This window comes from Miniopterus schreibersii (assembly GCF_964146895.1).
Source record: "Miniopterus schreibersii genome assembly, chromosome: 15".
NCBI classification, from domain to species: domain Eukaryota; kingdom Metazoa; phylum Chordata; class Mammalia; order Chiroptera; family Miniopteridae; genus Miniopterus; species Miniopterus schreibersii.
Genome location: NC_138115.1, coordinates 19,324,842 through 19,352,246, shown reverse-complemented (window position 1 = coordinate 19,352,246; position 27,405 = coordinate 19,324,842). Strand labels below are relative to the sequence as shown.

At 42.7% G+C, this 27,405-nt stretch overlaps 1 protein-coding gene across 2 annotated transcripts in view; it reads right to left on the bottom strand.

Moving 5' to 3' along the window:
- The window catches only part of GRM7 (glutamate metabotropic receptor 7), a 673,384-nt gene that overhangs the window by 190,948 nt on the left and 455,031 nt on the right, over nucleotides 1-27,405 (bottom strand). For both annotated transcript variants that reach the window (XM_081159174.1, XM_081159173.1), the window contains exon 7: nucleotides 26,842-26,981. In XM_081159174.1, the coding sequence (XP_081015300.1) occupies nucleotides 26,842-26,981 (140 nt within the window). The remainder of the gene's footprint in view (nucleotides 1-26,841; nucleotides 26,982-27,405) is intronic.

The window sequence follows — 27,405 nt, the reverse complement described above, 5'->3', positions numbered from 1 at the left end:
CCCAGCTCTTCCAGCCCAGACCCAGACATAGAACAAAGAAGCCTTTGAAATCGCTCAGCCCCATCTACCGTGTGACTGTAACTCCATGACCAAATCTGAGTAAGAACTGCCTCACTGGGCCTAGTTGACCTCAGCTTCAGGGGGAAAAATCAGTGACTGCTACTGTTTTCAGCCACTGTTTTCCTGTGATTTGTTATGCAACAGAGGATACCCAGATCTTAGGGACCCTGTAGCAACCCCAGGGGAAGGAGAGAGCCAAGGTAGCCAGAGAGGGTGGGGCTCTGGCCTTTCCCTCTCTTTATCAATCCAAACAGCTCTTTCTTGCATTGGAATTCTGCACACTACCTTATTAGTTTTTTAACTTGGAAGGAAAAAAGGCTTCTATTGCTAAAAGGAAAACTTTGAAGACTATTGAATTTGATAATATCTCAAATGCCTTCTAGGTCCACAGTTTTATAAATGGATTTCACATGAAATAATAACACTTGATATGCATGGCAAGCCACACACACTGTGCAAAGTGCTTTATGTACATTGAATCATTAAATACTCATCATGACCACCAGCCCCAAATCAACCAACTGTGAAACAGCAGAGTGGAGAGAAACCAGGTATTCTGATCTCAGCGTCCACAATTCTAACAAGAACACAAGGGCTAAAGGGAACTATTTTGCTTAACATTGTTTCTTAATGACAGATGTGAACAAGGACCACATCTACCTATAAATTGAGTGTTAGCTACATGGCACAATTGGCTTCTAAAATATTGTTCAACCAAAATAACTGTCCCAGCTCCACACTCTCTAGGGTAAAGACACTGTCACTGGGAGAGGTAATTCATTAAGTCCTTCTTATACAGTAATTTTTCTAGAGAACAAGAATTACCTGTGGGGACCCAGATAATAAAAGAAGAGAGATAAGATTTATTGGTGGGAGATGCCAATGGAGATATTTTCTCCAAGCAAGATACAAAACCTCAAAAGACCGTTTTGAGTGTCCTGGGAGAGAGGATGAAGAATCCAGGAATCCAGATGATGACCAGCATGAGGAAATCTGGGACTAATGGGATCAGAAGAGGTCTTCAAAGACCTAGTTCCTTATTGATTCTTTGCAAAGGATCAGCCTTACTGGAAGGAAAATCAATAATACTAATGTTGATTATTAATACTATTTATTGAGTCCCCAACATATACAGTCACCTTAAATGCATTATTTTTAGTTCTTACAGTCACATGATGATGTGGGCATTAGTATTTGCATTATGCATGTGAGAAAACTGAGGCTCAGACTGTTTAAACACTTGCTCAGTCCAGAGAGCTAATAAATGGGAGAGACAGAATTTAAATCCAGGATTCAAAGACTGATTTCAAATCTAGGCTGTTTGCTTAGAGAAACAAGAGACATCACTTACTGGTGAGATTATCTCCCTTTAACTGTACACAGAAAGCTCATAAATATACCAAAACCCCGAGTCTTCCATCTCTTCTATAAGGGACACAAAAGAAAATTACATGAGATGGGACATGTGGACCCGCTCTGTAAACTGGAAGTGCTACCATGTAATCTGCTAAAAATGTGACTCGAGAGAAAAAGATAAATTTAGCCAAGCACTGAAATCTATAATGTTGGTAGAGACAGTGGCTTCATGACAAAAATTTAGGATCAAATCAATTGGGAAGGAAGGATTCATGAGGCATAACAGATCCTAACAGGTGGGTTTATGCATCATAAGAGACCTATATGTGGTTTCCAATACACGGAGAGAAATCTTGCCCTGCTTCTTACTTATGGCCTCATGTACCTAAACGCCTCTGAAGCACCTTGCTATTTATCTACTGCGGTGACATAAATTCCACACGTGTCTGAAAGTAGCTCATACCACACTATCGAACTTACATAACAGTTTGAATAATCCAGAAAACTTCATATACTAACCACTTTTTAATATTTTGCCACATTTTTACCACATCCTCTATTTCTCTCTCTCTCTGCGTGTGTGTGTGTGTGTGCGTGTGTCCCTTTATACTTCAGTGAATATTTCTTAAGCATGAGGACATTCTCTTACATAACCGCAGCAAAGTAAGCAAATTGGGAAATTTCACTGTGATGTCCTTCATGACATTGTCATTTTTTAAGAATATGGGCCAGTTTTTTAAAAAGATAGATGTCCCTCATTTTGAGTGTTTCTGATGTTTCCTCATGATGAGATTCTGGCTAAGCATCCCTGACCGGAATACTACACAGATGATACGTCCTTTCTTATCGCATCATGTCAAGGGGCTCATGGTGTCCACCTGTATTTGTTGATGATATTCACAATCAGTTTAGATGTTGAGTTTCTCCACTGGCTAGATACTGTTTCTTCTCTTGCAATTTTTAAGTGATCTACGGGGAAACACTGTCTTAGTACTAACCTTTGATTTCATGGTTAAGGGTCTCACTCCCAACAGCCTATAATTCTCTGCCCCAGAAATTTCCACATTTTCCCAAGTATAAGAAAGGTGCAAGATGAGCTTTGTAATAAACATTTACATATTACTTGATATAAAAAAATGTGGTAAGAAAAATGCATTTATATTTCCTCCCTAGACTAGTTCACAGAGACCCAGATTCCCCCTGCTAAGCACAACTATCAACTCTGGAACTTGCACAAGAAACAATGAAAGGAGAACTCTGAAAGGTGACCAGGTGGTGGTCCAGTTTGGGAACCCAGGGCTGGAGGAGAAGCACAGTGGCAGAGCATCTTGCATCCCCTACCCAACAGCAGGGCATCTTGCACCCCTTATCCAACAGAAGGGTGTCCAAGCTCAGGGCTTTCTGACTTGTAATCTAGGAGTAGAAGAGCATTCAAGTAGGCTTATTTCTCCCCCAGAGACAGCAGGGGTGCCTCTGAGACCGGGTGAGTCCGATACCACTGGCACAGGACATCTTTTAGTCAGGAGTCCCCCCAGAAAGAATTAGCCAGGGAAACAGCCTCAGGGATACTGACATGAACAAGAAAGACCAGACTAGCAAGAGGGAGTTAGCTGTCACAAGGGCCCAATACAGGGAGCCTCTCTCAACTCAGGACCTGGGACTATTTTTCCTCATTCAGAGATACTGGGATGGGCAAGGGGGTTCCCAACTATAGAGCTCAGCCCGGTTCAAGGAGCTTCTTTGTCCCTGGCAGACCCAAGGCTCTCTCCTTCCTCCCTTCCCCAGAACCAGGAGGAGGAGGGAACAGTAGGAGGAGCTCACCACACCCCCCTTCCACCAAGCCACTGACAGCCTGGCCTGGGTCAGCCTCTGCTGGGCGCTCAAGTAGCACCACCACGGGCCAACGGGAGACCAAACAGCACGTGACAAACCAAGCAGACCGAAATAACACTGCAAAGACTGCAAAAATTAAACTGCCATCGAATCACAGTTCACAGAACTAGGCCAAGACCTACATGCTTAACCTTAATGTAGTAACTGCCTGGCTGGCAAAATAAAAGATTCAGGTAAGACCCAGTCTCAAAACAATAAACAAAATGTCCAGGATACAAGTTAAAATCATCTGTCGTACCAAGAACCAAGAAAATCACGCCCTGAATTAGATACTGGAATAATCTGACAAAGATTTTAAAGCCACCACACCATAAAAAATGATTTAACAATCAATTACAGATACTTTTGAAATAAATTAAAAAATAAGAAAAATCTCATCAAGGAAAATAGTAAGCTATAGAAAACAAGTAGAAATGACATAACTTAAAATTACCATAGTAACAAAAAAACACTCAGTGGATGAGCTCTGGAAAAGTAGAGATGATAGATGATAGAACCAGTAAACCTGAGGATATACCAATAGAATTTACTCAGTTTGAACAACCAACAATAGTCTAAAATAAAAATTAACAGAGCCTCAGTCACCTGTGGGATAATAACAAATGATCCAATATTTTCATTTTCAGAGTCACAGAAGGAAGAAGAGAGTTAGGCTAAAGAGCATTAGAATAAATAATGACTGAAAATGTCCCAATTTTGGTGAAAGACACAAGCCTACAGTTTCCAGAAGTTGAACGGACCCCTGACAGAGTAATGCCAAATAAACACATGCCAAGACTCATCATGTCTTATCATGGAAGACAAAGACAAAGTCTTAAACATCGCTTACTTACAGGAGAATGCCAATTTGAATGACAGTAGATTTCTCGTGGAAATTATTAAGGCCAAAGAGCAATATTTTTCAAGTGTTAAAAGAGGAGAACTTTCAACTGTAAATTCTATATACAATGAAACAACCCTTAGGAATAAAGGAGTAATAGAAGCTTTCCCAGATGAAGAAAAACAAAAATAACTTGTTGCCAGTAGATCTACTCTGAAAGGAAGTCCTTCAAACAGAAAGGAAATGATTAAAGAAGAATTCTTGTAGCATCAGGAAAGAAGTAACAACAGAATAGAAATATAGGTAAATACAATAGTCTGTGATTTTCCTCAGATGTTTGATAAATCATATTTGATAACAAACAAAAAGTAGAATACTACCTGATACCTAAGACAATGATATTTCAAAGTGGGGAAGGTAAATAGACCTAAATGGTAGGGAGGTTTCTAAACTTCAAAGTGGTAAATTGTCGATTCCAGAAACTGTTACAAGTCACGTATGTGTATTGTAATACCCTGAACAACCACTATGAAAATATATAAAAGAGATACAGACGGTGGATAGTGGAGAAGAAAATGGAAGAGAAGGAAGGGGATATCATTTATTAATTCACAATCAATATTTTTTAAAAAGTGAAATAGAATACTTTTGTGTGTGTGTGTGTGTGTGTGTGTGTGTGTGTGTTTGGGTTGTGATGTAAAATGTGTTTCTTACTATGGACCCCAGTCAAATAAGTTTTAACAAATATACCTGTGGAGACACTAATACTGTGAAGATGTTATCAATCCCTACTTCATAGGGATGTTGTTAAATGAGTTTAAGCAGTTAAAGCACCTGAAGCAACACCTGCAGAAGATAAACAATTGGTAAGGGTTAACAGTTATGACTAGTTGTTTCAGTTATTGTTGATAGCATGTGTGTACAATTTAAAATATTATATTACAGGAAAACACACACACACAATTCTGATGCTACTGTGCATTCGACCTAAAGAATCTGGCTGTCACAGGAACATGCCAGGAGTGCTATCTGATCTGCATTCTAACTCCACTTGTCTACATGTGTGCCTTCTTCACAAGAAAAATAGAAACCTTTCTAGATCAGTGGTTTCCAGAATGTGAAACAGCAGCCAGCAGTGGGGGGAGGAGTCTGAAATAAGACAACCACCTTTTTATTTTGCTAAGAACATAAAGAAAAAGGTTCCTACTTTTTATCACCATTGCCACCACCTCATCGTCATCATCGCATAAAAAAAGACAAGAATTCTTAAATACAAATAAAACAAGAAAAAAAATCCCAGAATAAAGGTTATCACATAAATTTAAACTTATAAAAAATCTTACGATATTTTACTTTCACTTCCTTAGAGCAAAAGGAAAGATATTCTTAGATCAGAATCAGTTCAAGAGACATCATTTAAGAACCACATTCTTGCCTGGTCCTTGGACTCTTAACAACTTTAAAGCATATGTTCAACTTCTATGAGACTCGATGGCTATTTCTGGTGGATTTGATCGCGTTACTACATCTATGTGCACTTACTTATACATTCACTTAATGTCTTAACACGCTACAGCTTCTACTGATACCTACTCTTGAATTTCTGCAGAAAAACAAATATTTAAGCACTTCCAGTTTTCAGCCTCATTTTTACACATGGGCAGAGTCTGAGAACCCAGGTTAATAATCTGTGCCACTAACTTTCTATATAGTGACACCCAAATTTCTGTGTTGTACCAAGAGACGGCAATATGAAATGACTTCTAAACGATATATTTTCTGTAATCTCTGAAGAAGCAAAAATTGCGATAGCCAAAAGGCTCTCTGGGAAAACTAGGACTACTCTCACCAACATCAGAAATTCTTGAACTCACTTAAATAATTTGATACTTTGGGATGATCTGACGTTTATCCTGGCTTCAAGTTCAAACGTAAAATATTTTGTTTAAATTTCTTCAAAATATGTTTTCCAACTTATTCAAGCAGGAAATGGCATGTACAAACTAAAAGACACATCAAGCTACCACGAACCAATTTCTCTCCCAGAAACTTAAGGACTGGTGATCTTAGAACTGCGCCCCCTCAACCTGCTCTACTGGCACAGTTCCCCAACTAGACGTGTCTAAGGCACCCTCAGTAGGTGAGAAGCTCATTCAAGAACTTTTCATTGATAAGTTCTCACACACCTGAGAGTGTGTACATTTTTTTTAAAAAAGCTGAACCTATAGAAAAAGACGCCTATTAGTTATCTACTGCTGTGTAACAAATTACCCCAACAGGTACTGGCTTAAAATAACAAACACTAATTCTCTCACATATTCTGTGGGTTAGAACTCAGGACACAGCATAATTGGGTCCCCTGGCTCAGAGTCTCTTACTTTGCCACAGCCAAGGTGTCAATTGGCCTTGAGTCTTAAGGCTCCAACAGGGGATGGTCCCCTTTCAAGTTCAGGGCGTGGCTGTTGGCAGGATCGTTTCCCACGGCTGTTGGACTAAGGGCCACATTCCTCTCCTGGCCGTCAGTGGGAGGCCTCAGCTCCTTGCCATGGGGGTCTCCTCAGCGTGCAACTCACCACCTAGCAGCTAACTTCTCAGAGGAAGCAACGGGGAGAGTGAGAGGCGGCACCCAGGATGATGCCACTTAGTCTCAGAAACAAACAGCTCAAGGCCTCTGCTATTTTATCTGTTAGAAGTGAGTCGCTGACTTTGGCACACCAGGAAAGGAGTACAGGAGCATGAATCCCGGAGGTGAGGAGAACTTGGGGCCACTTAGAGGCCCCATCATGAGAGGTTAGAAGGCTCTAGCTAATCCTAAATTTCCCAACATTAGAAATCAGAAAAGTAGAGTGATAAGGAAATTGTAAAAGCATACTAATACTGGGAGTATTATTTTTTTTTCTGATTTATTCTTACTGCATCCCAGTTTTGAGAACAGTGCCTGGCACATAACTGAGTGAAGGAATGCGTGAGGATGCACATGCCGTGTGTCCTGTCTGGGCTTTCCCGTGCTCATCTCCACAACCAGACGCAGGAAGAATGCCATCTCCACTCTCTTCTTCCAGCTGTGGGCGCTGGAGGAGACATATTTGCACACATAAACTGCTGTTAGAGCCAGATCTTTCCATCTTTATATCAGAAGGTGTTAAAGCAAATATTTGGTTTTTAAAAAAATAATGAAGCATATTCAATTACATACTCTCACTAAAATATTAATAGAGTTTTTAATAGTAAGATTCTAGTGAGAGCAATATTTTATTTTAAATGCAATAGTTCATTTAAAATGTGTCTTTCCTCCTTAGGAATGTCTATTTTGTGTGTCTCATAATATTCCTAAAAAACAGTAAGGTCGTTTATATGTAATTTATATACAATACATATTTTATACACACACATAAATATACGTATATGTATAGATATAAGCACATACATCTATATCTTTTGACTTTTTTACATATATAGGTACGGAGAGAGAAAATGGGGGAGAGAGAGAGAACTCTTTGGGATTTCCAGTTGAGAGACTTTATACACCGCCCTTCTCACCTGGAATAAAAAAAAAAAAAAGCGTCCTAACTGACTTCCCTACTGCTCTATCCCCTACATCTCAATCTCAGTCTTTAAACCACAGCTCTAACTCAGATTATATCACTTACCTCATTAAAATCCCTAAAAGGCTTCCCATTGTACTTTGAAGAAAACCCAAACTCTTTCCAAGGCCAAGAGGCACTGACCTTTGCCTACCACTGTCCTTGTGACCTGTCCCTCTAAGTCTTGTTCACCTTTTACCATCCCAGTGTCTGCTTTCAGTTTCCAGGACACAACAGGGTCCTCTGTCCTTGAAGACTCTGTTACTCTGTTGCTTTCTGGTAGTTCTCCCAAGCCCATTCTGCCTCGCTTATCACTCCCATGTCAACTCAACTGTCACCTCCTCAGGGAGGCTTTGCCTTCCAATCCAAAGTATCCCTCCGTGTCACCCTCTTTCATTTTCCTTGTGGCACCTGTGGCCATCTCTTCACTTACCAGCTCATTGCTGTCTCCTGCACTCGAGTGTTATGCTCCACATGAGCAGAAACCTACTCCCTCTAGTTCAAGGCAGAATCCTCAGTAGTCAGAATACTACTTGGCACACATCAGGCATCCAATGTTTCTCTACCGGATGAGTGAATGAATTACTGAAAGGTGCTGGGAAGAAAGTCATGCTGCTCATTTCCTTAGTTACAAAATAGGAATTAAAATATATACACTCAAGTTTTATGGAGGACATCGAATGAGATGATATAAGGCAATTTTCAATTGGAAGGCTGACACATAAAAGGCATAAAATAAACGCTAGTTCTTCCATTCTCTCCCCAGGAAATGTAAAATTCACTTAATATCACTTATTTAAAAAAAAAAAAAAACCACCATATGACACAACAGGGAACATGAATCCTCAGAATCGGAGGAACCGCATCCTTAACCACTTTCCAGAACACTTCTGAGACCCCCTTGCTTAACCTCTCACTAGTAAAGTCTGCTCATTCTCCCCCTTCCCCACTTAAACTTCCTCTACAAAAATCTCTATTCCTGGGTCAACTTTCTTCCAGAAAAAACACACACGCAGATGCCCTAACTGGATATAGAGGGTTTTTCACAACTGGACACCAGATTTGGCCTATCCATAGCACTGTCTCCTTGGCATCCTCAGCCTCTCAGTCACTGGCTTTCTCCTAAATCAGGGGTGCTTCCTGACTGCCCAGTTAAGGACATGTTGGTCCCTCTTGGCACTGGCTTCCTTCAGGACCTAACTCACATATTGACTTACTGACTTTTCTCAGTTCTTCCAGGTAGAGTCATGTAGTTGGCACCTTAATGGGAGTTGATTACCTATATATCAATTTCTCCTCCTATTTTAAACAAGGTGGCTAATTATCCTCTGGTTCCATGAGTTTACTTGGAAGCAATCAAGTGACAGTTCCTTGGTCTAGAGCAGTGTCTTTGGTATTGAGATACAGTCAATCAAACTCACTAGGTTGATAGGACCCAACTTGCCTACTATGGTGTGAAACGCTAACTTCTAATTAGCAAAATGCCTTGGACTCTGAAGTGCGTTCACACCTTCAGTGCTTTCTGCAGCTTACGACAGGCAGTTTGCACAATCACTCCCAAGTACTCAGCCCAGCTACAGTGAGAATAATTCTTCCATATTCTCTAAGAACCTTGAACAGGCTTTGTGCATATTCAATATTCACATTAATAGACAGGAATCCTTTTCCCTCCCTGAGACACGTTCCTTCTACCAAATAATTATAAAATGCATTCAGGGTTTAGTCACACGCAGTAATAAAAATCATTACTTGTCCTTAAAATAACCCTGCTAGCTGGGTGTTATTCCCCCTCTCCCAACTGAGGAAACTGAGGTCCAATGAGGCCAAAAGGGTTGCTGAAGTCCTGAAACCCATGATTTGACAGATCTGGGACCCAACTCCAAGTATATCTTGCTAGCTGCCTACCATTTGCATCCAATGAAAGGATGAACCTGAGCTTGCTTTGAAAGTATAAAGACTGGTGCACCCTGAAGCCTGACGCCCTCACTCATGCCCACCACTCATCCGTATACTATTGACCACTCCCATCTACGTAACCATCCTGGATTCTAAAATACTTCAGTTTCTAACTCATTCCATTCATTGCCTGCAGCTCAATCTTGGATCCAGTGTTAAATAGGAATTGTGGGCCAGGTTTTCCAAGTGTGGAGCACAACTGATCTACATCAGAATTACCTCTAGCACTAAACAATTTTGCTTCGGTGGAATCAGAATTTCCAAGGGGGCAGTGGCTTCAGGTAATATCCGTTTCGGCACCGGCGCCAGTGACCTGAACACATGGCAGATTCGAAACTCACAGCTCTGAGCTGTACACGTTTAACATCCCTTATCCCCCGCTAGCAATGCACCTGCAGTACTCCCAGTGAATGACTACTCCCAAAGTGCAGCCAAGGAAAGAAAAGCAACATTTATGGACCATCATTTTGCTCGTGTGCCTTTTAGTTAACCTTGTAACACACTGGCGAGGTGGATGTTAAGGGGCCAATATCACACTTTGAAGTTCAGACCCTGAGTGGTTAAGTCATTGTTAACCCAGCTCTAAACCCAAATCCCAATCTGATTCCAATTGCTTTGAGGTGTGTTTATACGTAGCCCACTTTCCCTGCCTTAAGTAGGGAGGTTGATCCCTTCCATTTTCAAGCACAACACTCCCCCTGTGACTTCTTTTTCTCATTACTTTGCTCTAAATCTTCATTTTCACCGGCTGGAACCTGGAAAACACATTGTAGGGGAGGAGGGTAAGCTGATTCTGCTAGCGGAAGGGCACTGGCTGAGTTGTGCATGGCCAGTGTTCATTCCTGCACTGAGGTGGGAACCTCTGGGCACCTGTACTGCCTGGTTAGACCCCGTGATGGATGGGACTGTCTCCCCCTCTTCCTCTGCGGCTCCCAACAGCTCTGAGAGAAAGCTGCGTGCACGGGGAGCCTTCCGTAAACGCTCCTGACTAACGATGGCATCTGTCTGACAGGCACGGCGTCCTCTGTGTACTGCAAATAAATAGGCCGGGTCTAAATTACGAAAAGTGTCAAGTCCTGTATCCCAAAGGTCTGAGTACAAAGTAAAGATGAGGTTTAGAGTTGGTTCAGATGGTTGTGAATCTAAAAATCTTTTCAGTCAATTTTTCCCCATTTATCCATAGAGAGGCATGATCCACAACGGTGATGTGTGGACTATGGAGCCAGAACTGCCCGGGCTTATTTATCACTCCCACTTATTATTACCTTGGTTTCCTCATCTGTAAAGCGGGGATAAAAATAGTACCTACCTACTAAGTTAGCTCTAAGGGTTACATGAGTTAGCATGTAGTATAGTAACTGGCATACAGTCACTCTAAGTGATCAAAATGTTATCTATCTTAATTAGTAATCAAATATCCATTGAGTAGCCCCTTGGCATACATTATCACAGACGTTCTGTGAAGGTCTTTATGGCAGATGTCTGTGCTCCACTCATACCTCCTTGGCCCAAATTGGAGGTCCCCTTGGGGGCAGCTTCAGTACATGCTGAATACTCCCCAAACACTGGTAGGCCATTCTTTTTTTTTTTTTTTTTTAATTGTAAGTATTACAGATGCCCCTCACCCCTACTGATCCTCTCCACCTGGCATCCACACGCCGCCCCCAGGTCTTCTCCACACTACTCTCTGTGTCCAGGCTCAGTTAATATTTGACAAAGGCGGCGAGAACACACAATGGAGCACAGATAGTCTCTTCCACAAATGGTGCTGGGGAAATCGGACAGGCACATGCAAAACAATGAAGCTAGACCACCAACTCACACCATATACAAGAATAAGCTCAAAATGGATAAAAGACTTACATGGCAGGCCATTCTTTGTCACCTGCCTGAGGGTGTTTTCTAGCCACTGTCAGGCTGAAGTGCCAGGGAGACAATGGCCCAGGAGCCACCCTCAGCCTGTGAGGTGTGGTCCTTGTAGGCAAGTCCCCGGCCTCCTTGCCACAGCTCGGAGGCCATTCTAGACACTCAGTCAATCTCCAGTGGGATTTAGCTCCAGATGCCCACAATGCTAACTTGTTTGTCAGCACTCTGCACTGGCCCTTCCCTTTCTAGACTTGCTAACCTCTCCCCTTACATGTTTGTGGGGATCACCTCCCAAACGTTTACCATCAAATCCTTGTGTCACCCTTTGCCTTGTGGAAAACAGACTAGAATAGCATTCGCGTTTCTACTCTACACGTGAGACCAGAGAGGCTAAGTGCAGTGCAGACGTCATGCTCTTTTCTCTCCATGATATAACCACCTTCTGGTCCTTAGCATATGCCTTTTCAGTACCACAAAGTTGTGGTTACAGTGCTCTGGGGACACTGAGTAGGAAACAGTTGGGAATTAGGAATGGCTCTGCAGAGAGAGTGCCACATGATCTGCTCCTGCAAAGATGTGCAGGCAATTACCTACCTGGGGGAGGGGGCAGAGACAGGACTAATGGGCATTCATACACACAGAATGGTCTTGTGAGGTGTTAAAATACTAAAATGCTCTCGCCCAAGTTGGTGAGTAGGACTGTCTCCCTCCCTCCAGTGCTCCCCACTGCACTGCACCCCAACCTTCCTGTAGGAAGCCCTGGGTTTACCTACAATCCAGCGACTCCTGGGTTAACACAGGAGGAAGCTTTCAGGACTCTGGGCCAGCAAGAGCCGGTGACTGTCCTGATGAGTTGGTCCCTGGACCTTACTGGTTATTAAATATCTGTAATAAACCCTCTTGGAAAAAGGAAAAGCACAGAGATATTTACTGATTAAATCCCAGGTTCTTCTGTCCCCCTTCCTTTTCAAAGGCTCCACTCATCTTACAGCTGAAAAATAAATGTCTACTTGATACATTGGCCGACATAAATTTTTAATGCCGTGAGCAATTACCCCATCAGCACCTTCCCTATAGCAGGAGAGCTGATGAAACCGGAGCCCAGTGCTTAGCAGTGAAGACTTCCACGTAAGACGGCAGAAACATATGGTCTTTCAACAGGCCAGCAGTTCCCCAGATTTCCCAACAGTTGGCTGGGGAAAGACTAAGCCTGCAAATTCATAGTTACAGAAACGCGCTGTCAGGGTGAGGCTTGGTAAGCTGGGCAAAGGAAAATGACAGCAAGGGAAGTCCAAGCACGAGAGATACGCAAGGGCCGCCAAGTCCACCGTTCAAGTTGGAGAGCTGTGTTTTTCACATTAATGAAGTCCTCTCTTCTGACACTTTGAACTTGTTCTTTTAGGAGGAAGGAACATGGAGTCATGATTACAGATGGGGAGTTTACAACTTAACAACTGGACACCAGAGCTCCCTTTATACCAGACTCTAGATTAGAAACTATACCAGGCTCTAGATTGGAAACTGCCACATCTCATAGTATTCTGAGTATATTTGTATGTCATTGTATTTTTTAATTGGAAGATACAGGCTGTGCAGGGAGAGAGGGAAATCGGCAGCCCCGTGAGAAACGGCTGCAAGAAGGGATTCAAAACTATTCAAATTAGATTTCAAAAGGCATATTTAAACGGAACATATATTGATTTTTGTGTGTGTTGATCACAATGAAGACTGAAAAAAAAGTAATAAAGATACATCTCAGAAAGAAATAATCACCACGAGAGGCAGGCAGCCCCAAAGTCATGTCCTCTGGTTCATTCTTAAAGAAGTTACCTGGCACAGCTAAATCTGTTACCCCTCCTTGGCCACAAACCCATGGATGTCTTTTTGAAAACAACCACCTTGGATAATAACTGGTTTCCACTTCTCTATTCTGAAAGCCAGTTGGCATCAGGGAGTTAAAAAGGTAGATGTCTGAAGTATGCAGCAGAATTGGCAAGGGTGGGAAAGGGATGGTTAAGGCTTCCCTAGTCTCTGTCCGCAGAAGACTTCCCGCACCCTCTGAATCCTCTCTAGATGTGAGGTTCTGGGGGTGCACTGCTCTGGGCAGCTGGGCACCTTGCCCTGTTGAGCATTTTATGAGCTTGGGCCAGAGGGGCTTCTGCCAGCTCCAGTAATGACCCTTCTCTCCACATTGCAAGCACAGAGCTCTGGCATAAAGGAAGCCTGTTCTGTAGGAGAGATCCAGTTTGAATATCTTTACGATTTCATTCTTCAGCATCAGTTCAGGACCTAACATTGCGCTGGGCCCTGGCTTGCCCAGTGCCACTGAGATCTTCTCAGAGGTAATTAGAGAAATGAAGCTGCCATTGGGGGAGGGATGGTCCCACTCTAGGGAAAGAGGAAGAGGGGAGGCTTGATGTGGGGCTTCCCAAGGAAGCAGGAATGTGTACAGGGGCCAGTGTTCAGTGGACTAGGAAATTTCAAGGGATCCGACAAGATACAGAAACGCCATGGGGGATGTGACAGATTCCAGGCACTTCTGGGAGGTCTGTGTAACACGAGTGTGGGGCAAAGCAAAGGTTACCAGAGGAGGCGGGAGCTGGGAGGAGTGTCCACCCCGACCCCTGAGGGAGGGGAACATGGTGGGAAGGTTGGACACAGAGGAGTGACAAGGTCGATTCTGGTTTTAGGAAAAGCAGCAGCAACAATAATAGCAGTCCTAGCAAATATTTATTGTACCTGCCCCTGTCCTAAGTGCTTTTCATGTAGCTAATCCTCATAACGATTCTATGGGGCAGATACCAATATTAGCCCCATTTTACAGATTGGGCGACTGAGGCAAATTAAGTGAGATAAGCAAGCTGAGTGGTAGCACTAGAAAGTGGGAGACTCAGGATTGAAGCCAAGACCCCCCGAGGCCCATGCTGTTTAACACTATGTCACACTGCCTCTTCATGACCCATGTTGACATATACCTGTTAACACTGACCAACTCGTTCCTCTCTACTTTTCAAATGAAAAAATGAAGGCGAAGAAAGCAGGTTTGATTCTGGAAAGGTCATGCAGGAATCAGAGTTTTCTGTTTAAAAAGAGAATCCTCTCAGCCATTTTAGTTCCAGGTGTCTTTAGAAACAAATGTAAATATAGAGCAGAGACCAGGAAAAGGCATTTCAACACGCGTCCCTAAATCTTAAATACTCCATTATAAAAATGCTCACAACACTGCCTCTGCCTAATAAGATGCCGCCAGTGAAATGTGCGAGGCAGGGGGAAATCTTCAATAGGTTTGCCACAATGTTGCAAGCTAATGACTATCGGGCGAATCAGTCCTTTGCTCAAACCTCCTTTCACTCTAGGCAGTCCTCTCAAGTGGTGATGACACTCATTTGTGTAACAATAACAGTGATGAGAAAGAAGAGCCATTCATTCCTCCCCTTCTCGCCAGACTCCTGACAGTCTAATCTGGCACCCTTGATTGAATCCTGTAAACTGACATTTATAGCCAAGGTGATCTATACCTTTAATGGAAAAAAATTAACTATCAGGAAATATGTGCACAAATCATGTAACTGACTATTTACCAACTTCAGTGCTAGCTTCTCACTGAAGCATAAACGATTTCAGGGCAATTTCTAAGAGCCACTTACCTTTCCAAAGCACATCCATCAACGTGTTAAAGCGGCTTCCAGAGTGGGGTTTCCAGTGGCAGGCGTCTCGTTCCCGCTAAGATAAAGGCCCTGCTGGTCTCCTACTCAGTCATTGTGAAGGCTCTGTTACAGTATCGCCACACAATACATCAAGAATGCATTTGTTATTTATCTCATCTTTTCTGTATTCCTTGTTCTGAGCTTGTTGCTTCTTTCATCACTGTCGCGTTTGGGAGGACTGTTAAGTAGGCCAATTGAACGCACCCCCTACATCTGAAGGGTGCAGTGTTCGTGGAGAAGGTTCTAAGTGATGAATGCCCGTCGGCCAGAGAGTCTTGTTTGAATGGCAGGTGACGCAGCTCCAAGACGCAGGACAATCTGGGTAGCTGGGGAAACAACATTTCTAGGCTCCTCACTCCCCTTTTCAAGGACAGAGGTTTCTCAACGAGGGAGGGTAAGCTTTGGGGTCAAAAACTCACCGACACCACTTTTATTCTTAACAAAGGAAAATTAGCGGTGCAACTGTGCAAGGCCCAGCCAGAACCTGTCCCCGGGCGTTGGAAACAATTACAAATGTGCACAGCGGAGGAATGGAGGGGACTTTGCTCATTTAGACGTTCTGGGGGTAAGGTTTTGCTGCTGTTGATACTGTTGTAATTAGTTATTAATAATAGGAAAGGAGCAAAGGGAAGGCCAGGCATTATGGGCATATTCCCTGCAAAACATTTGGGGAAGGGGACTGGACAAAGGGAAGATAGAGACATGCCCAGTGAAGTTGGGATGACATAGGGAAGATATTTATCTGCCAATCACACCTGGGGACAGAGAAGGTCGGCCAGAATGGGTGTGGGCACTGCGAGCACAGGAAGATTTGGGATACTTAATTCCCTGAACAAAGAAGTTTGCTGTCTTGGTTACTCTTGGCGAGCTTGGCTCGTGGCTCAGGCTTGGCTTCCTGGCACTCTCCTGTGTGGCCACGGCCGTGCAGACCCCAGCACACAACGGGCTAATGGACGGCATGCAGCTAGCCCGATGCTGTGCTGGACCCGGCTCCAACGTGGAACAGAAACTCTGGACACGGGCTCTGATATTAGCCCTACTGATACCCCAGCTCCATTTCTAGGACTGGACTAGGAGAAATGGGACTTTGGAAATACAGGGATTTAATTCCACACAAATAAAGATCACTCGTTTTCCTGTGCGAGTCTCAGAAAATTCCTTTTCTGGGGATACTGCAAGGACTCCAGTCCCGGCAGCAACTGGGGGAGACAAGCCAAGCGCCCCTCCGATAACACCTCCTATAAGGCTGGCTTGCGCAAGCTACTGGGGTTGGTTGGGATGACATACAGCTCAGTGCTTGTGCTACTTTCGTTCTGAAGGTTGTGGGGGACTGGTAAAGGCAGGTAAGTTTGAGTTATCACCATGGCCCGTGACATTTGAGCAAGAATTACCTCTGAACATGGCTGGAAGTGACGTCACAAAACGCCTCTGAGGGCAACTGCACACAGTTGGTTGACTGTAGACTAAACATTCTACCTTGGTCCACAGCTCCTCCAAACCACGTGCCTGCCAGCACCCAGGTTCAAAGGGCCAAGGAAACGAAAGCTTTCTACCTTAATGCTGATTTTATAATTTGAGACATTTTTGCCCCACAAGATAAAGTTACAAATATAGTTATGGTTTATTTCAGGAACTTCCTAAAAAACCCATCTCCTTGAACAAGAAATCACCCCATTCTCAGAAGAATAAATTGCCGTGTGGGTTAGTAGTACTTTCTCAGGGTCACTTATCATTCAACTGGCCCAAGCCCTCTAAGCCAAATGACTGTTTACCCAGAAAGACTTGCTTCAAAACCCCTCCTCACTGGGTCTACCAACAAAACACTGAAATATTACAGACTTCCCCCAATTCTGATCAAGCTTCCCCCTTTGAAAGTGGTACTTTAATCCAGATCCCCAATTATATACATATCTGCCCTTGATCTCCCTCTGCTGAGAAGTTCCTAAGACTCAAGGTGGTGGTCTCCTTTATTACAGTAAATGATAAACACGACTGCTGCAGCAACAGGCTATGTGGGTGGCTTGGTCAGGGAGTTATTAGTCAACACCCCAAATTCCAAGCTCTTAGCTACTGTATTCTGCTGCTTCGCAGCCTTTCACAGAGCAGAGAGAGTCAGAGGTGGGTATGCACCTGGGAGTGGAATTGCTCTTTCATGTGACAACCTCCTGTTCAGCTCTTGGGGAACTGCCAATCTATTCTCTTTCTCTGCATTTCGGCTTTGTCATTTAAAGAGAATAATGCATCCAAATCAAAATACTCAGGAATTTGGGGGCTAACATGGGAATAAAATATTAAAGGAATGAACCTTTTAGATTAAGACTGAGAATTAATAGAAATTAAGCAACTAATTGGGGTAGAATCACTGGGAAGCATAAGTTAGCTAATGAAAAAGGAAAGTGGGTTAATATAAGGCATAGTCTCAGCTCTCACCACCTCCTTGGGAGTTCCACTCAGTTTCAGCAGCCTGGGCCATGTTCTCTGTGGGAATCTGAGAAAAAGTTGGAGTCAACAGAACTCTCTCCTGGGGCTCATCTAAGTCTCCTTGCTGGGCCGGCATCCCGTGTTCTTCCTGCCTTTTCACTCGGGGAGGAGGAGGGGGCTGATTCTGTCTGCTTATCATTAATCCAGGGTTCTTAGTTCTGAGTTCTTCCCCAGAATTTTCCAGGAATATGATTAGAACATTTATCAAACAAACAAATTAGTCCAATTAGACACCAAAGGTACCTAAGTGTACCAAACTGCATTAAACTCATATCTGTTTAAACAAATATATTAACTCTCTAAAAATAATGGGAATTTCATATAGATGCTGTAGAATGACTAAAAACCAAATAGTAAAGGACTGTGGTAGGCAAAATAATCTGCCCCTTCCTTACCCAAACCCCCCCCCAAAAAAAATTTCTACATCCTAATTTTTTGAACCTTCAAACATTACATGGAAAAGGGACTTTGCAGAAGGTATAAGGTAACAGATCTCAAAACAGGGAGTCTATCCTGTATTATGCAGGTGGGACCAGCATAATCACCTTCGCCCTTCAAAGTGGAGGAAGGCAGGAGAATCAGTGAGAGAGAGGTGACTATGCAACAAGAGACCAGAAGCAAGAGAGGGGTTCCGCCTGCCATGGCTGGCTTTGGGGATGGAGGAAAGGGGCCACAAATCAATGCATCTAGGCTGTCTCTAGAAGCTGGGATCAACCCCACAACTGGCAGTTAGCAAAGAAACAGATACCTCAGTCCCACAACCGCAAGGAACTAAATGAGCAAGAAAGAGATTCTCCCCTGTAGCCTCCAGAAAGAAGCACAGCCCTGGTGACACCTTGATTTTAGCCCCGTGAGACGCGTGTTGGACTTCTGACCTACAGATCTGTAAGATAAGTCTGTGTTGTTTTAAGCCACTAAATTTCTGGTATTTCCCGCAGCAATAGGAAACTAATACAAGAAACATGACCATATCTCTCATATACTTTCTTTTATCAGAGAGATTACTGCAATTCATTCTCAAAGTGTCCTTGTGAAGTAGCTTTTTTACTTGACCTGATCTTATTTTAAATACATATGGGAACTGCTGTTCAGGTGGCATCAGGTGGCAAAGGCAGGACTCAACTTGGGCCTTCTGACACTGGCCCACTTTATAAGACTATCTCCCAGTTGTTTAAAAATATCTCAAATCAAATCCATACGTATTAATTTTAATATGTCATTCTAGAATTTCTGGCTTCCCCAGGCACAAAGTTAGGCAGAGGGTACATAAGCTCATCTCATTCCTTCTATAGTTTTGAACTGGCAACAACTGGTAAGAGTTCCTATTCCAATAGCTAAGCTCTCTAACTCATCCAACTGATTACCTCTCCTTTCAAATGTACTTTTTCTTGAGCCCAAAATGCAGATAGTAATGAAACTCAACAATTTTCCCACAGAAAGTAGTTATATATTTATAAACATCAAGTGATTTGCTTGAACGCTACAATGCAAACAGAAAATTATGGGGATTTGGGCTTCTCTAATGTCCATGCTTATGGAGTCATACTGATCATTATAAATTCTATTAATCTTCCAGACATTCATAGACAGAACATAGTTATACTCTGTTGATTAGTAGAAGAAACGCTGACAACCCAAGAGTGATCTCGCTTCTTTCATTTTCAGGATGTTTCAGAATATGTACAAATACACATCTCTAAACAGAAGCATTGTCTTTACCAAGGCTCACAGATCTGGTAACTGGGCTGTGCCGTGATCATAAGCCCTCTCTGGCAGGCTGATTTTATTGACCCTTTAAGTATTATTACATACTTATGGGTGTTTTGGGTTATTAATACTATTGATATATTATTGTTTGTTTTTATTTTTCAAATATGTTTTTATTGATTTCAGAGAAAGGAAGGGAAAGGGTGAGAGATAAAACATGAATGATGGAAGAGTCATTGATCAACTGCCTCCTTCATGCCCCCTACTGGGGATTGAGCCCAACCCCTGGGCATGTGCCCTGATCGGGAATTGAATTGTGACCTCCTGGTTCATAGGTCGATGCTCAACCACGGAGCCACGCCTGCTGGGCTTATTGTTCACTTTTAGAAAACAATTTCCAGAGACCATAAATTCAGGCATGCGGTCAAACCAAATCAATGGAAATAAGTTAGCATTTACTCTCTAAGTCTAGATTCAAGTATTCCAAAATGCCTACAGGAGTAAGGGGGATACTGGGTATTGGGCAGTAAGGAATGGTGGGGTCTGCAGTAGCTTGGAGAACACACACCCCGTTTGACGTGCAAAGCTGCTACTTAGATCCAGCTACCTGGGCTGCAGGGGAAATGACACATTATTGCCAAATCTTCTGATTTTTAAAAGAGAAGCAAAATGTAATTATGAAATTTCTTGATTCTTAAAATACTGGCAAGTAATTAACTTTTTAAACCTAACTGCTGTGTGTTTTCAGTTTGGGACTTCTCATCTCAAGTTAGCTGACAAATGGGAGGCAGTACTTACTGTTTTGAATCTGTAAACATCCTTTGTAGAACATCACAGATTCAAAGATGATGACAAATGGAAATAACTCTTGTCACTCTGGTTACAAGTTAAAAGCCATCTTTTCTGAGAGGCCTTTCTAGTCCTGGTTCACAGATCTGGTAACTGGGCCGTGCCGTGATCATAAGCCAGATTCACTTGATCCTACATCCTTGCTGTTTCGACTCTTCCTTTTTTGTATAATTATAACAGAATTCAATTGTTTGCTCATCTCATTTAATTAATATAGAACAAGCCATTTTTATATGTTCAACATTATGGTAGGTGCTGGGGTGTAGAGAAAAATATTCTAGCCAAGCACTAGAAACTGACATTTTGAGGAGTACAGATGATATAATAAGGTAAAGATATTAAATTATTATTACTGTTGTGGCTAGCATCTACTGAATATTTACTAGGTACCAGGTGTTTTTTTACATACATTACATATATTGCTACATTTAATTCTAACAATAACCATATAAAGTTGGAACTATTGTAGTCCCGCTTTACAGCTAGTAAGTGGTGGGGCCAAGGAGACTCCATCCATTTAATTGTACTTTTAATTACTAACAAGGCTATAAATGATAAGATAGGAGCCCTTCACTATGATGACCAATAAGGTGAGTCAACAAAAGAAGCCTCACATCGTAGCTAAAAATGTACTAGATTTTGACAATTTATAGATTTTTCTCTGTCAGCACTGTTTTGACTATGGTTATCCATTTCCCCATAGCTCAGGGGAAATACACTGTAAATTATGAGTGTGATTAAATAAAATACTTTTACTGTTGCAATTATGAAACAATAGAGTGATTAGTAATTTTATAGGTAGATATAAATATTGATTTTGAGATACATAATTTGATTAGTGATTTTTTTGACAATGAACCATGCTTTTTATATCTTTAAATGCCTGTGAGAGCCACAATTCTAACCAATGTGAATGATTTAATATGTAATAAAAATAATTTCTCAAATTAATTTTTTAATCACTTCAGTTTAATAAAATCTGAAAAAAAAACTGCTTATTGAGGCTAGGCTGGCATTCTTCCTTTTCCAATCTGGCGTATTAAAACAGAAACTTTTTTTTTTTTCATTTTTGATTGCTACTGTGAATGAGATTTTAAGTAAAGCATAACCTACATCACCTTATTTTGTTGATAAGGAAACAATCCAGAAAGCATTGTAAACAGCTTCCAGTTAGGGTTCACTAGGACAAAAATGATGTGACCTAGACCTAGTTTCTCTCTCCAAGTTTTGACTCCTTTCCCCTAATGCTCACCCCCTGTGGCCTCCAAATGGCCCAATGTGACTCCTGGGGGCCAATTTCCAACAAGAGCACCATGTTGTCCAGGGTTGGCCCCCAGACATCCAACGGTTCATCCTGATTGGACAGACTTAGTGTGACCACCAGCCCCATCCCTACGGCCACGGTGACTGGCTTAGGTCCTGTGCCGGGACTTGGCAACTATTTAGGGCAGATTCCATAGCTAAAAGGAAACGGGTGCTCTTCCCAGAAAAAGGAAGAGTGACTGCTTGCTGGAGGTAACGTACATCATTAAAAAGAACTGATGTTCCTTTTACACAGTTTCATATATATATTTTAAAAACTACTGTGTGGTAGGTATTGTGTTAAAAGGTACATAAAACAATGACTAAAACATGTATTCTACCTTCTAGGAGCTTGCGGTCTCTAGATGGAAAGAAAGTTCAACAATGAATTAGAGTGTCAGCCCACACACCAAAGGGGCGTAGGTTTGATTCTCAGTCAAGGGCAAGTACCTGGGTTGCAGGTATGACCCCTGGCCTGGGGGGGAGGCGACCTATCAATGTATCTCTCCTGCGTTGGTGTGTCTCTTTTTCTCCCTCTCTCTCTCTCTCCCTCCCCTCCTTTCACTTTCTCTAAAAAATCAATGGAAAAAATATCTTTCAGTAAGGATTAACAACAACAAGTCACAGGTTGGATTACCCTGCAGAATGGCAGATGATTCAGTTTCCAGAAAAGGTTAAGTAATCTTCATTCAGAGTCTTCTATTTAAGAGAGTATGAAATTCACTGCAGGAAGCTGCTCATTAAGAATAGTTGTGTGTGTGTTTTTAGCTTTAATTAACATTTTGGTATTTTAGAGAATTTCAGTTATTTGAAACATTAACATTTGGGGTATATCTAAATTTTCTACTAAGTGCAAATAAATAAAAAAATGACAAAAGTAACCTTTTTTTCCCTAATACACATAATATAGAGAGTTTATTTCACATCATAAACTTAGATTTTTTAAAGCATACATATTCCACTCCCTGCCTTTTTTCCAACATATTTCACTATCACTATTTTTAAATAGTACTGCATTGTTCATTTTAAAGGATTTCTTTTCTTTTCCTTTTCTCCAGCTTGGGAACTACTACTCATTTTTCAAAGCCCAGTTCAAATATAATGTTTTGGTAGCTTTCCCTAAATCAGTGCCTACAGGAGTCCTTTAAAGGCCCTATTAGAGATCCCTCACCCTGGCCTGTGAACCTGCCCCCCGTTTATCCGGCATCTCCATCAGCTATCACCCTGCCTGACACAAGGCAGACAACCAATGTCTGATTGTCTCATTACCCCTTCTCCTGCTTCTCTGCCAGGAATAATGTTTAATGGAAGCTCAGCTGAGTAGAATACAAACCTGAGGAAACAAACCAGGGTGATTTCTGTAGGGGCTGTAACTGCGAGAGTAAACGGCTTTGCTAGTTGTAATTTCCCTCCCATCAATTCTTCACACAAATATTCTAGTAGCAAACCATGTGGTTCATCCCTTGGCCACAGAGGTGACAGGCCCAGAGCTGTGTGCACGAGGACACCCCCTAACAGACAGCACACTCCTGGCCACAGATACTCCGGAGAGCCGGATGGGGACAGCACAGCAGCCTGGTCCACAGCACTGGGATTGTGAGACTCCAACTCTGATTTCTGGGCTAAGAAATTCATTTGCAATTATTGACCGCAGAGAAAGCCTCCTGAAATTTTCATTTGCTAGACATGACATAACTGGGGATTGAAAGTGTACCCAAGCCTGGTTGGGCGTGGCTCTGTGGTTGAGCGTTGACCTAGGATCCAGGCGATCTGGGTTCGATTCCCGGTCAGGGCACATGCCCGGGTTGCAAACTTGATCCCCAGTCGGGGGCGTGCAGGAGGCAGCCGGTCAATGACTCTCTCATCATCGATGTTTCTATCTCTCTCCCTCTCCTTTCCTCTCTCGGAAATCAATAAAGATATATTTAAAGAAAAAAAAAAAGTGTATCCGAATCTTTGTAAATGAGGAGACATACACTCGTTACTTGAAGTGCATTGTTTTGTTCTATTGATGAGAAGAAAGCAAACCTACAAAACTCAGTTTGCCCAAATTCCACTCTCGCAGAACTTTTAACGAAACCAGAATAATTAGAACAAAAGGAGCATCCTGGGCAGGTGATGTTGGGTAGGATACCAACCATTGGATAAGCCACAGGCCCTGGCTCTCCAGGCGAGCGAGTGCAGTGTCCTCTGGGTACTCTATTTTCTTCCTCTTTTGTCTCTTCTTTTTGATTCAAATTCAATTTAACAATATCCTGAAGGACCCATAAAAAACATGAACAGGGTGACCTCCTATCAAGCAAGGCCTGTTGTCTCAGTGGCTACTCTAGTTGAATGAACCCAGCCTCTCACAGGTCTAAACATGAACCTGTTCATGGTCCAGACATTCATGCCTTTAGGTTCCATGCAACACCAAGCACCAACCACTGGATCCACCAGAGGATTCAGGTGTCCTGCCTGCTCTTCCTAACACACGGCTTTCAGCATGACCACTTAGAACCAAAGATGTTCCCTCTGAATGCCAAGGCAAGCATATGTCCCAGGTCTAGTTTCCATAAACAAAAACAAAAATCCGAAGTATACGGTCAGCTCAACTTTCCAAGCATCTTAAACAGAATATTTTAAATTGGGCAATATCTGGAGTAGTTGGAATGAAACTGTTATCATTTTCTATGAAGTTTTCAAGGCCTTGAGTTCTCTGCTATTCTCTCTTCTCTCTCTCCAATGGATGTAAAGGCTTTATAGGTTAACAATTTTATTAAAAAACAAAACAAAAAAACTATAGCCCAAAACTCTTTTCTGAGCTACAAACATATATCCATTTCACTTTGCCTCTCATATATTTAAGGAAATTAAATTGGGATTCTTAATTTTACCCTTCCTACTCGCAGCCAAAGTGCCATCAGCATTACTCAGGGGCTCCTTAGAAAGGCAGCTATCTGGGCCTCTTCCCACCCCCAGACCTTCTGGATCAGATGCTCTGATTCAGGGGTGAGGTCAGTGGTCTGTTGTCAGGAGCCCTCTAGATGATCGGGCCCCTGCTGAAGTTTGAGAACCCCCCCACTTAGCCATCCTATTCCAGCTCCATGACTGCAACAGACTCTTACTTGGTCTTTCTACTGCCGCTATTGCCCCTTCCAATTCATTACCTTCCCAGCAGACAGAGTAATTTTTATTCCTAAATTTCATCCAGTCAATCCCTTGATTAATACTTCTAATGATTTTTAAATGCACTAGAAATAAAATTTAAAAGATGTATCATGGCCCACGAGGGACCACATGCTCTGGCTTTTGCCTACTGCTCCAGTTCTTCCTGCCGCCCCCTAGTAATGCCATTACCCTCATGTCGGCCTTCTGACCTGCTGGGTGGGTCCCTCACACTCATATTGTCCGCTGCTCATCCAGCAGGTCCCTCTCCACCTCTATTATACTCTCTCCCACCATGTCTCTTATTACACTTTGCAGTTGCCACACACATATCTGTTTGCTTGTTTGCCACCTAACTCCACAGTAGATCATGGAAGATGGTAGGACAGGGACCACATTCGTTTGGTTCTCCCTTGTGTACCCACTGCCTCTCACAATGCTTACCACAGGAAAGGTAATTTTAACAAAAACAACAAGACACATGTTGAATGGCTACCATACAATTCTTATACACATAAAATACAAAACAAGCAAACAAAAATTAAAATCAGTGTTGATGGTGGCTCTTCAAACTAGTTTGCTTTAGAACCGCCAGGTGATGTTTGAAGTTGGTGAAGGCTGGTTGGGAGTCCTTGCGAACATGGACAAATTACATATGCCAGAAATCTGCCACTGGTGCAGTGCTTGCGCTAGAAAAGATCGATGTATCATTTAGTCTCCTGGGCCTTGCAACAGCCCTGAGAACTTTACTTCTCACCACAGACCCTGATCATGGCCTTTGGTTCTGGCTGATGCGTCTTTGTATCAGGCAGCGCCCGATACGAAAATGCTTCGGGTATGTCAGCCAGGTTATGCTGTTCTGACTGGGCTTTTGATTACTGCCCCTTGGGTTTACCTGTTAGGTTTTGGTTGGTTGTTTTGCTTTTACTTCGTTTTGGTTGGGAAAAGCGCCTCGAGTTCAGGATGCTTTCAGCTTCTTGTTTGGTTTTGGTCTTAGCATGCATCTCTGCCATGGCCGGCGGGTGCTGTCCGGCTCCATCCGTGCTTGGATGCCAGAGCACAACCCTCTGGACCCAGCCTTTGTGTCAGCTCAGCTGGAGGGTGGAGCTCAGAGAGGGACAACTGGGCAGGTACCAGCAGAGCCAGGCAGGCGATGAGCAAATATCGTAATTGGCTCGTAGCAACTTCACCGACCCCCTCCCCCCTTTTGCACAATCCTCCATTAGAAACTATGACCCAAACCCATTGCCCCCAAGACATCAACTCCATATGCTAATCACAAGAAGTCTTGCTCTCAGAAATTTCCATAGCCCATGGTAAGGTGTAGACTGATAAAAGCTGCCGATAAAGACATAATTTCCACCTTTGGAAGAGATGTTAGAAGGAATGGGATAGGGCCTGTGATGGTTCATTCTATGCGTCCGCTTGACTGGACAATGGGCTGCCCAGATATTTGGTTCAGCATAACTCTGGATATGCTTAACACCTCCTTCATCCTGAAGACCCCAGAGTTCTGCTGGCAGAAGCTTGCCCTCTATTCAGCAAGTTAAGTAAACCTAACTGTGTCTCACTTCAGATGAGCTCCTGATGGTCTCTGCCAGGTGGACTTTGACCTAACCTCGCACAAGGACGTGGCTGCTTACTCAAGGTCACATTTTACAGACAGAGGGAGAGGTTATGGAAATGGCTAAAGCCGCAGTTACTCAGAGAGCCTCAAGAGAAAAAGTGACTCACAACAATGCATTAAAGGGAAAAAATATATACCACCAAATAGGAAGAAGGGAGGGAGATCTGACCAAGAGAAGGATCTTGTGAAAAGTATTAGCTAGTAACTTGATTGCTAAGCAACCCAAGTCTCAGATTCAATGAGACCATTCACATAAGTGCAGGAATAATGTCTGGTAGACACTCAACAGGCGCTTCCTATCACCGTCTGTATCATCGTGGACATCGTCACTGTCACTGTTACATATTCAGTCCCCTCCCATGACTGTTAACACGTTGCATGTTCGCTCATGTATGCACAAGCGGACACCATCATTTGCCTGTTGAGCAAATTGACAGCCTGTTCATTCATCACATAAGCGAAGGAAGGGTGCTAAACAGGACTCACGTTGAGCTGAAGTTCATCTGTCCACTGCCCGATCAGACGGTAACCAGGGTTCGTGGTGTTTGTCATCTGGTACTGAAAGATGTCATACCGCCCGGGCGCATCTCCATTCTTGTTGAACATTACTGGGGTGCCCGCGCTGCCTGCGGGGGGACAAGAAAGTGACCGAGTTTAGAGGTGAGCAAGATTCCTTCTATATCTTGCGCCACTGGTCATGGTCTAGAGACCCTCTAGTGACCCAGGAAGCTAGTACATAACCCCATTGTCCAACAGGTTCCCCCAAAATGGTCTCTGACACTCATGGGCAAGTGGTACATCGCTATGGCCGACAGATGCTGTTTAGGAGGTGGGAAGACAACCTGTCTCCTTTTTTGAGCAGTTCTGTTTAACACTATTTCTTAATATTTTATTCTAATCTTTTTATTGAGAAGAATAAAAACAAAATAATTACTCTCTAGGCTACCTTAAGTTTATTGATATTAATTATATTTTAGCTTCCGCCCACCTAAATTGTGGTAGTAAAGAATCATTTATAAAATAATAATACATAAACTTAAAAAGAGTCAT